We start from the raw sequence: 11,605 nt of genomic DNA, 5'->3' as shown, positions 1-11,605 counted from the left end.
TCTCATCATGAATATACAACATCATGAAAGATATAGTATATAAAAAAAAAACAAATAAACCAGTGAAGGATAAATCAGATTAACTATCGTAATCCTAATAACTTTAGTAACTAAACTTGACAAAAAAGGATTGTATAATACTAGAATTAAAGTAGTAATTTTTTAAAATGTGCTGCTCCTAATTTGAGTTCAAGCTTAATGTAGTGTAGCTTATATAGTGATGTACTATATAAAAATGAAAAAAAAATACTTAAAAGATCAGCCAAACGTATTGCATTCACAGCAAAACCACTGTACTTCATGCTTTGTTTAAATGACGTCAATAGCTATCTCACAATCATCTTCTTTTATCTGCTTTCTAGAATAGTCTAGCTGTCTCTGGCTTGGTTTTGCTCTTCATTTTCACTTTGAATCATGAGAGAAACCATTTATGACACAGGGGTTTTGTAAGCCGACACATTTTAGACATTCTCTCTCAAAATCATGAATGTCTTTAACCGTCCTTCTCCACTGTAATTCTACAATGTAAAAAAAAAAATGTTTTTGATAACTTAATGGATTTACAGTGTTTTTCATATGATTTTCAGGTTTCCATAAGCATAATGCTAAAATGATCTCTCTTGAAAAAAATAATTGGATCTTTCCTGCAAAAAACAGTAGTGTAGCTCAGAGGTTTCAGCTGATATCTTTGCATCTAACTTCTACTCAGTGAACGCAGATGGGAATAATTATGTAAATCCTTCCAGGACCAGTTCAATCCTGTTAATGTTTTTTTGCAAGTAAAATTAAAAGGTTTAAATATTTGCCCCATATCAGAGAGATTTGCTTGCCAATTCAAATAAAAGTGAACCGACACGACTGGTGTTGCCAGAGGTACTTGGCAATGCGCTTTTCCTCTAAAGACCACTCATATTCCTTCATAGGCAAAAATTAACAACAACCTCGCTGCAATTGATGGATGGGTTTCAAAAGTTTAACAAGATAAAAGTTCTTACTTTGTTGACAAATACTGATCTGTTGATATTTCGTTTGCAAATGGAGAATGCACTTTCTAAATGCCCTAATATTTAAAACGATACTGGTGACAAAAGTGTCACTGAAATTTAAAGTGACATCATTATTGGCAATTTCAGAGCATTTAAGACAGTAAGCCTTTAGTGCCACTGAGACAGTAAAGTCTTGTTTTGAAGTTTTAGAAAACGAAGCTCTTGTGTGAACTGAGCAGTTCAACAGGGTAGAAAGTTAGCTTGCTTTCTACAGTACTTTCTGTCTCAGCTTTGAGTTTAAGAGCCTTTGAATTTCTTATGAACTCAGTACCTAAAGTATGCAGGATGCACATAAGAGCAGGTTTGCTTGGATTGTCTGCAGACAAGATCATTTACACAAAGCTACACTTTTTACTGATTGTTCAAAATTAACTTCAGTTATTGGTGGTTAATCAGAATACTGTTGAAATTCTTTTTAAACTGACATCAAGAGGCTAACAGTTAATGGCAAAGTTGAACAATACTTTCTTGAACTATAAAATGGTATCCTAAGAACACCTTTTAATGTGTTGAACATTAATTTGTTGATCAGCTTGTTTTTTAAAAGGAAGAACGAGATGCAAACACTCCTTGAACCAGAAGGTGGTGCTTCAGCCAAAGTCATCACACCTTGTACAGATCTCAAGACATCAATATCGTGGGACACCGTTAGCCTTCTTAAAACTCAGAAAGCTTCCTAAACAAATTACATCGCCTTCCAACGTCTGTCAAACCCTAACCCTAGCTATCCAGTACCTGAAACCATCCACGTCTTCTCAAGTGAGAGGTACACCGACCGGCAAGCAATATGGTAACACTGCAAACAAGTGTTTCTTTCCGGAGTCAGAGTACAAAATCAGCAGAAGCACACGGCTGGCAAACAACGGGTTTCAAACATCCAGCGGCAGACATCACCGGCTCTATTCACGACCGCAAATTGGAAACTAAAGAGCGCGGCAGCTTCTATATGATCGTCCACAGGCAACGCCAGCATCGCCCATTTAGTTATCATCGTTATAACTGAAGTTTAACACGAGTAGGTCAAAATTTTGACAGTGGGCTAAATAAGATTTATTTTTAAAATTTGGGTGTTTAGTCTTGGTTTCAGTCATTTCAAAAATATATTTGTCCACAAAAAAAAAATACAATACTGTATTCTGGGAAAATAGCCCAGTGATACTAGCTTTATTCAGATTATTTGCAGTGTCAACAGTTAATATCCATATATGTATATATACAGTTTAATATGAACTACAGTAAGTACTTCACAATAGCTATCTAGTGGCAAAAATACATTATGAATGTAGTGACAGACTTGTGACTTCTGGGAATAAGATGTCAGAAAACACTAGCTCTATCAGTTGGATCACATCGTGAGATATATTTAGAAGGCGTGTCATGGCTAATTTGCCAGCAAAATTTAGTGAAGTGTCAGCACAAAGATACTGAACTATATTGTCTTTGAGGTCACGGCTAGATAAGAAAGTACCAATAACATCCCTAGGTATTTGTTTTAGAATTTCTTCATGAACAAGTCTGATAAAACAAAGCCCATAGTGTAATCTGTAAAAGAAACTTAGAGCTCCAATGAAGACTTTTTGGTCTCAGAGAACTGAGTTCTGACGTGTCACTATTGTATAAGAAATTCCAAACAGTCTATGAAAACTTTACAGTATCTCAAGAAATCTAAGGTCTCTCAGTTTCAAAGCACACAAAAGGTCAGGGCACAGCAAAATTACCTTCCTGCTACTGTATATTTCCAGTTATTCTCACCTCATACTGTTATTTCTCCCTGCACAAGCAGAGAGCCTGATAAAAAAAGCTAAACAATTTTAAAAATAATAGTAATAGTGTAACTAAATTAATGACTAAATTGTGTTTAGCATGTATGATTATGGGTCAAAAGGTTTTTATTCTAAAGAAGCTGATACAGGGATCATCCATGTTTAGTTTAGAAGAATTTATGGTAGGGAAACAGGGTAGTTTGACTTAATTGCTTTTCAGCTTATCATGATTGAAAAGAAAATAACATTTTATTTATGTAAGTGTTTATGAAGTCCTTTTATTTTACTTAAATTTAATAGTGCTAAAATTAGATTAGCAAATATAAGCATACAAAGAGACCTGTACCATCACAAAAGGTGATTTTTAACACCATCTGAAGAAAAACATCTGGCTTCAATCCCTTTCAGCCAGACAATATGCTCTCCCTGTGATCTTCCCACTAAGAAGATTATACACTGAAATATAATTTCTGTCATCTTAAAGATGATGTGTAATCTTCAGTGACAAGGACACAGCTTTTTTACAATTTTTGTGACTTCAAACCACTCTCATTGTGAGGGTTTTTACATTATCGAGGACATTTTATGCCAGAAGGTCAAATGTTGGTTTTGTGCATCATTTTATACTACATTTAACTAAAATGAAACCAAACTAAAATTCTGATGAAGAACTTAAATTCTTAGTTCTACTGTAATTTTAAATAAAACACAAATTTACAGACTAGCTGGAAATATTTGTACTGATTTTTGCAATTCAAATACTATAAATGTCCCATTTTTACCTATTCAGTGTAAACCTCCAACCTTTATCTAGCTCCTCTAAAAAAAACACTTTGGATTTTGATTCCTTAAATTAACAGCAATGTCCTGTATAACATCATACAACGCTAGTATATTAAGGAAAAACGACATTTACAATTACTACTAAAACTACTATTGTTTACTAATGGCAGACGACCGGTCAGTGTTGAATATTTTGCATCAGATAATCTGTCAACAAGACGTGGCTCTCAGGATAGCCAACACTATTGCTTCACCAGGGAAGAAAACTAACAGAACTACCGATAAGAAAAGTCACACACAAGAGCACCATTTGTGATCGACTGCCTGCCTGAAAACAGACCAGTCCGAGGGCTACAGTGAGTATAATGAGATTACTGATCTGTACACACAGCTTGATGAACTGTAATAAAGAGCTTGTGGCTTTTTTTCTCCATGTTTGCTTGACCGGTGAACGGACGGTCAAGTCAAGGTCACATCCTGTGATACCTTTGGTCCCTTCGAGAACAGGCATGTTTCGGCTCTCAAATAACAGGCGAGTGTTTATGTTAAAAAGTAATGTAAAACTGACCTCCAGAAGGCAAAGCTGTGACAAACAACTGAATCATCTCAATTCTTTTGTGAATCCTGACAAGCAATAGCATTTAGTATTACATTTATAGGTTTGTATAAGCACTTTCAACATATTTTAAAATATATACTGTATAGGATATTTTGAATTTGTGCCCTAGCTATTACACCTACAATGTATTTAATATGACAGCCAGAGCTGAAAAGACATTTAGCATACAGTGGTTAAGTCAACAGCCACCATTAACCTTCAATGCTGGAGTTATTTGCTGGAGATTTTCTATGGACAAACCCTGTTTGGAACATATATAAAACCATGTCTCTGAGTCATACTACCAATATCAGTACAATGTCACTGATCAGCCATTCAAAGCCAACAATAATATTGTTCACATTGACTGTTTATTAGAAACAGTTTTTTGAACAAATGGATCCTGACTTGGAGGGAGAATTTCCAGGTGTTTTAGGGAATCTGAGGAGTTAAGTCAAATTTGGAATAACCTTTTTCCCTTCTCACGGTACAGTTCTGTTGTTTCCTAGGCACTTTAAGAATGCTACCCTTGAGTGTGTTCGGGGATTCGTATAGTTAATGCCTTTCATCACTAGAAATAAACACTCAGAATAAAAGAAGGCAACCTTTCAGTCACTTACATTACACAGATATTATTTGTTTATTATTTGATATTATTTGCCTTAACACAGATCCTCAACAATTTTTTTTTTGTTCCTCTCAGGCAGTTTCTTATTAGTTCTGGTTCTAGTGTCTCTTTCAATCCTGTGCCCAGTAGGTTTTTGCTCACTGACAGGGTAGGGGTTAAAGCAGACATGGTCCACCTTCAGAAACTGTTTATCAACAGGGGATTGGTTGATCTGGAGTCATGCGTGGCTTCCTGCCATTGTTAGGTGTCAGTGAGAGAAACACAGGCAGTGATAAAGACACTGGAAAATCCAAATCAGCACCAGACACCCCCAGCTCTGGGCCAGCAGAGAGACGAGCCCCACTGCAATGGGGAACCAGGATAAGCACTGGATTTTAGCCCTGCTTCTTTTGGGCTTTCTCGAGCCATGTCTGGGAGCAGGAAACCAGCAGGTAAAAACATGTCATATCTGTCTGGGATATTACTTCGATGTGTTTTGGAATTACATAACCGTAGATGTCAGTTGTTCATCTTCTTCGAGGGGTGAATATTCATTACAGCCGTGCGTTTTGATAATTGTACAGAGACTGGTTTCAGGTATGTTGTAGAGTTTAAATATCATGTTATAAAACAGTAAAATGAACGTATTAATATACTTCATATAAATTTAAATAGGTAGTTAAGCAGTAAAATCGTTTTTTTTTTAAAAAGATCATGTTCAAAATTCAGAATTCAATGCTGGCACAGGATCAGACAGCATTCAGTTCTCAGCTGCAACAGGATCAACAGGAGCTGATCTCTTACTGGGCAGGGAGAGATTATGTCCTGGACTCCCTGCACCCTTAATAGAAGTGATTCACAATACATAAAATAGGTTTGTCCCAAAAATTATACAATTACTACAGTTGAATGGTGGTTTCTTCAAGATACTGTGCAAGAAAATGCATACAGTACACTTTATATATATATTTGTGATGCTTTTTGGCCATCACAAAAATTGACAATACAGAACTGCTTTCTTGCAATACAATGCCTGTATGCATTCATCAAAATAATTAACATTGTAAGTACAAATGCCACAAGCTCTTTCAGAAGACACGGACCTTATATCTGATATTAAGGATTTTAGATCTGTGATGCAGCAAACTCCCAGTTTCCTGCATTATTAGCCTGCAAGAAAAACAACTACGACACTCAGAGGGTTTTGGGAAGGTTGAAGCTCCGTGAATGGGCTTCAGTGGAAAGAATGAAACAAAATAGTCAAAGCATAGAAAAAAAGAAGTCCACAGGCTTAATATAACACTAAATGGTCCGTTGTCACAGGGTCGTGTTTGCACTTACAGGTATGCTTTCTAGGATGAACACTGGATGTTATCTACTTCTAATGCCTTCTAATCTACACAAATACAAATGTCTATGAAAATGTATTTTTACATGAATCAAATTCATAACTGGCTGCTGGCAGCTGCCTAGGTTGCCACAGTAACTGTGTGGCAAAACTCAGCCAGGGAGCTTTGCAAGAGCTCCAATGAGACTCTCTCCCGAGTCACGACTGACACTTAGTCAGCTCTTGGCCTCTTTGCAAAGAATAGCGCTTCATTTGTAGTTTTACACCAACCCCGTGACAAAATATCTAAAATATAGTGATGCAATAAGGACTAGATGCACTGATGCCTTCTTTTAGAGGTCCAGTTTAAATACCTACTACTGAGGCCTGTTTTGAGATACAATTGTCAAGAGAGACAAAGACAATGTCAAGCTGCAATTAGTTCATTCAGTTGAATATGCTGTAACTATATATTTTATTATATATGCTAGAATTCATTGCTGGGTGGTTTTACACTGAAGCACATGGAACACGTATATTACTGGATCTAGTCTGTAGGATTTCATTAATGTAAGCGAACAATAAAAACTTGTTTTCGTAGGCCTACACAAATCACAACACGTGCCTGAGCAGATCAATCAGTATCTCAAGGACTATTCAGAAACAAATGTTTACAGTGCTCCCACGGTTTATTTTCTGACATCTTGGCAGGCTTTCAGCACTGTAATGCAAAGCAGTCACAGCCATCAGCTACGCAGACACCGCATACTGTACATGTTCTCAAACACCATAACATAGCTGTTTGTTATAATAAAGCACCTGGTCCTGAATGGACCCTTCTAAGTTAAAAGACTGACAAAAAAATGTATTTAAACACTTAAAGAATGTGCATTGTTTTCCAGGTTACATGCGACAGTGCGGCTGAAGGCACTTTTCATGATTATGGTGCCATGACTTTAAATGGGAGCCAATATGTCCCATTCAGCAAATACAGGGGGAAAACCATCCTGGTTGTCAATGTGGCTTCCTACTGAGGCCTGACTCTTCAGTACATAGGTAAAAACATTAGAATATGTCTAGAAAGTACTGTTAAATATTAATGGGAAAAGCTTACAAACTCAAATTCTTGCACCCTGCAAATTACTCCAGACGGTACCAAAACTTTTGTAAATGTGTTTTTTTTGTAAAACATGAGAGTAAACTCGTTTATTTTAGAAATGTAAAACATTTTTCAAATATGATTATGAAAAATAGATCAACTGTACACGGTATTAACAATTTTGTTCAGGTTTGCTCCTATTCCAGCATTTTTTTTTATAAGTCCAATTATATTCTCCCCCCCCCCCCCACCATGGTACAAAATAGCATTTTTTTTTACTCATTCTTAAGCTTTAAGTAGATGTTAGTGAGGGGTAATTTAATTACTTGATGCTCAGAGAGCTCTCATTTACTCAACTTCCCGCTGACCAGATGGCAAATGTTTTTAGCAACCGAATCACCTGACAAAGTCAAGAGTTCACTAACAACCGATTTGTAATGCATGACTTAACCAACTATTAACAGTTGGAAGTAGATGGGCACAATTCTCAGAATTTCCCTTTCATACTTATGCAAATCTCAGTTCCTTTATTAGGACAAAGGAACATGCCTTTTTTGTTCTTTCAATATGATTCTTTTTTCTTTTTTGGTCAGATCTGAATGCACTGCACAACGACTTGAAGGACTATGGCTTTACCATCCTAGGTTTTCCTTGTAATCAGTTTGGGAAGCAAGAACCCGGAGACAACAGCGAACTTTTGGCCACATTAAAGTAAGCATTCTGCAGGAACCATACAGTTACCATGGACACAACTGGCAGAAACCCAGATGTTTGTGTCCTGAAATGGGCAGAAGGCTTTACTTACTGTTCTAACTCGCATATAATCGTTATTACCTTCTGCGAATATTTGTGTTCTAGGCACGTCCGGCCCGGGAATGGATTTGTTCCTGATTTTGAGATCTTTCAAAAGGGAGATGTAAATGGACAAAAAGAACAAAGCGTGTTCACGTTCCTCAAGGTGAGACCTTGCAGGATTGCTGGTGCAGGCCACTCAGAAAGGAGACAGCTTCAGCCTCAGATGTGTTATTAGATAGTATTCTATTGCACTCATCTCTATAAACAGGAAATACAATACTGATAAAACACAAAACTGAAAATTAGACTCTCTCTAGACAATTTTCTAAAAATGTTAAGTTTTACATACTCAGTGACTTGCATTAAGTAAAAAAAAAAACAGTTCTTCAAAATCCACTTTTCTGTGTGTGTCCATTTTCTAAATAAGAAACAGCTCAGGTCAAACATGGTATTACAGTGCAGAAAGCTGTTAAACAGGTTGTTTTGTTTTCAACAGAATGCCTGTCCTCCCGTTGGCGACAGCTTTGGAAATCCTACCAACAGACTGTTTTGGGACCCCCTAAAGGTGAATGACATCAAGTGGAATTTCGAGAAGTTTCTGGTGGGGCCTAATGGCAGAGTAGTGAAACGCTGGTACCCCAGGGTGAGTGTCACTGTGGTTAGAAAAGACATCATGGATTACTTCAGAGCCCAAAGGAAGACACAGAAGCCAAGCTGGACATGGTCAGATTACTAACAGAAATAAAACCCACTCATAAATATATTAGTGATGCCAGTTTTTAGTTTAAACAATGGTCAGTGTTCTCTGTACATGCCTCTTAATAACGCTTTCTATGCTTTTTGTAACGTTACTGTATATATATATTTTTTCAGCTCAGTTTTATCGTCAATGCAAGGCAACAATCTTTTTCCTGAATATGAAGTTGACCCCACAGTACCTATCTGCCTCAGAAACAGAACCCCTTCTAGAATCTAATTTCATCCCTGTCACTCAAACGTTGGACATTTCAATCTATGTCACTGCAAGATTTTGGCTCAGTCAGCTCCCTAATTGTAAATGAACTGCGTTATTGAATATAATCAAGGAGCTGGCTTTGCTCATCAGCTGCAGTAAAACAAAACATAATACTGGTAAACTGTTTAGCAACAACCTTGACCCAAAGAGAAATTTAAATGTTTAAATGTTAAATGTTTTAAGTTACTAAAGTTCTAATCCAACACCCAACCGATGGAAATTATAACGCAAACTATTTTGGTAATGGGAAATTACAACTGTAAGTGACCTTATCTCTGATGCACACAGATGTCCAATAAAAAAAAAAATGTCCCAGTGATGCAATGTTAAAACTACTCTGTGTCACTTGTGCCTGCTGTCGCTTGCTTTGTTCCGTAACACTGAAGGCTACAGACAAGGGGGCGTTGGTTTATAAGTGGGCATGTCAGTGAAGGTGAGGCCTGAAAGCAGACACCCTGTGGGGCTTGACCTGAAACCCTCAGGATCGGAGCAGCTCTTTAGTGCATTCAAGCTACCCCGAACTTCCTGCGGAGTGATGCCGCTTTGTCAAACGCGCCTGCCTGTATCTGTGGCCATTCAGATTTGTATTATCAGTTCAATAAAGCATTTAAACTGTTTTCTTTTGTTGTCTTTTTGCTTCTTGGAAACTATTCAGACTTACCAGCACAAAACTATCACTCTGTGCAACGTGTGCTTTGCTAGTTATTATTTTAGTTATTCCTTGTCCACCTATGTGCAACAAGTTATAGCAAGCATGTACTGAGTACACAATCCCAAAGAACCTAAAAAGGATATCTCAGGTGACCCACATTACTGTATCTGTGAAAGGTCTGGAATGTCACTAACACCTCACCCTCTCACCAATGATAACTCCAAGACTGACAACAATGTCAAGAAGACCTCCTCCTTTCTCAAATTGATGATATCTTCAACAACCACAAGTCACAGAAGAACTGAAATACTTCAATGGCACAAAGAATAATCAACAGAAAAATGTGAAAGTTATTCTCTTTACTTGAGAACTATGAAAAATGTTTTGCTAGAATTGAATCATTAGGAATGGCTCAGTCACACTGAATTTAATATACAGTATATCTAATAAATATACGAGTCACACTGAATAAATATAAACTACATAGTATTATGAATGAAGAAAATTGACGGAATCTTTTATATATCAAACAATGTCTACAAAAATGCATACAAAACTCAAAGTAACATCTGAATAATCTATTTATTATGTAAAATACATAAATGCCTGAGAAAGAATAACTTTTGACTTAACAAAACTAAAATTACAGGAAAGTACATTTTAGGAAAAAAATGTATGTCACAATAAATAAAGATTATAATCACACTCCATGGAATGAAGTGTTGATTTATCTAGGTAATAGCTCTTCCAAGATAAAAACTGAAGAAGAGAGAATCCAGCTGTCCTGTATAATTAAGTTGCTTCATCCCAGTTTCAGTTCAACAGTTTCCAAGTTCATCTTCAATAAGATTTCTAAAATGATCAGGAGACTTATTTATTTATAAAGTGACATTTTTTGGTTGTTTTCTTCAAATATAAAACTAAGGGTGACAATGACAACAACACAAATAGAACACAGAACACTAAGAACGACAACAGAACTTGAACAATACAATTATTCAAAGACGGGTAATTAGAAAACACCTTTTGCAAACTATGAACGAAATTACGTTTTCAATTTCTTCAAAATCTTCCATCTAACCTGCCTTCAAAAAATCATTTAAAATAATTCTGTCAACCTTCCAAATAAGAAAACGCCACTTGTATTATTAGTGGCTAATTCTGAAAAAGAAAATAATCTTTGAAAGTTATGCGAACACAGAACAATGTGATGGTAGCAATCTTGCAGGTGTACCCCATTAAATATGCTACAGGAATTAGGATATTTTGTTATCCAATAGTTTGCAAAATATGTTAATAAATCATTCTCTTGGTTATGTTTGTAATGTCATCAATGTCACACATCAGAGAGATCAGAAACAAAATACCAGGCAGAATTTCTAAGAAGGAAAAAAAATGTTATTTCAAATTTAAAATAGCATTTTTGTGACATTACATACCTCCATGCAAATTGTAAATGATAAAGTAGCAGAAAAAAAATCTATACAATTGTATTTTCCGATGAGTACAACTTACTTAAAGCAGCTGACAAAATAAAAGCACAATGATTACCTACAGTAAAACAGATCTAATTAAACTATATTTTCTTACATTTAAAACCACTGCAGCCTATAGCACCGCATATCTATATGTGCAGAGAGAACGCTAGTGCTTTCCAGGGTCAATATTCTGTCGCTCACTTTTCCCAAGACCAGGTGACATCGGTTCTGGAATGACAAAAAGACGGACCATTTCGTTAAGCATTAAACCGCTTCAGTGGAGAACTGACCACAGTGCCAACACCACCAGCTTCCTTCTGTTGAGCACCTTTCACCACAGTCCGGATCCTGGAGCACATTAAAGACCGAGCACCCCATCATGCTGACCGCAGAGGCAGGCTGAAAGAGGGGACAGATGGCCACACTGAACATGAAAGGGCTG

The 11,605-nt window shown here is 36.6% G+C and overlaps 2 protein-coding genes across 5 annotated transcripts in view; one reads left to right on the top strand and one right to left on the bottom strand.

Moving 5' to 3' along the window:
* Nucleotides 1–5,081: 5,081 nt before the first annotated feature.
* Nucleotides 5,082–9,650, top strand: gpx3 (glutathione peroxidase 3). Of its 2 annotated transcripts, XM_088604599.1 has the most exons (5): nt 5,082–5,249; nt 7,027–7,180; nt 7,817–7,934; nt 8,082–8,181; nt 8,515–9,650. In XM_088604599.1, the coding sequence occupies exons 1-5, from the start codon at nt 5,166–5,168 to the stop codon at nt 8,752–8,754; spliced, it is 696 nt and encodes a 231-aa protein (XP_088460725.1). In that variant the 5' UTR covers nt 5,082–5,165; the 3' UTR covers nt 8,755–9,650. The 2 variants fall into 2 exon arrangements, with proteins under 2 accessions (XP_088460725.1, XP_088460726.1); XM_088604600.1 differs by lacking the exon at nt 7,027–7,180 and having other exon boundaries at nt 5,090–5,249.
* A 598-nt stretch (nt 9,651–10,248) lies between these two features.
* The window catches only part of tnip1 (TNFAIP3 interacting protein 1), a 31,947-nt gene continuing 30,590 nt past the window's right edge, over nt 10,249–11,605 (bottom strand). For all 3 annotated transcript variants that reach the window (XM_088604597.1, XM_088604598.1, XM_088604596.1), the window contains one exon: nt 10,249–11,391. In XM_088604597.1, the coding sequence (XP_088460723.1) occupies nt 11,330–11,391 (62 nt within the window). In that variant the 3' untranslated portion in view covers nt 10,249–11,329. The remainder of the gene's footprint in view (nt 11,392–11,605) is intronic.

The sequence above is a fragment of the Lepisosteus platostomus genome, chromosome 13, assembly GCF_059453375.1.
Source record: "Lepisosteus platostomus isolate fLepPlt1 chromosome 13, fLepPlt1.hap1, whole genome shotgun sequence".
In the NCBI taxonomy this organism is placed as follows: Eukaryota; Metazoa; Chordata; class Actinopteri; order Semionotiformes; family Lepisosteidae; genus Lepisosteus; species Lepisosteus platostomus.
This window is presented reverse-complemented; position numbering and strand designations above follow the sequence as displayed.

Excerpts from the sequence above, each read along its gene's own strand:
- gpx3 (XM_088604600.1), top strand. The coding sequence starts at position 5,225 with ATGTCTGGGAGCAGGAAACCAGCAG. Across the intron at positions 5,250-7,816 it reads TGGGAGCAGGAAACCAGCAG|ATCTGAATGCACTGCACAAC; the intron begins GTAAAAACATGT and ends TTTTTTGGTCAG. Across the intron at positions 7,935-8,081 it reads GAACTTTTGGCCACATTAAA|GCACGTCCGGCCCGGGAATG; the intron begins GTAAGCATTCTG and ends TTTGTGTTCTAG.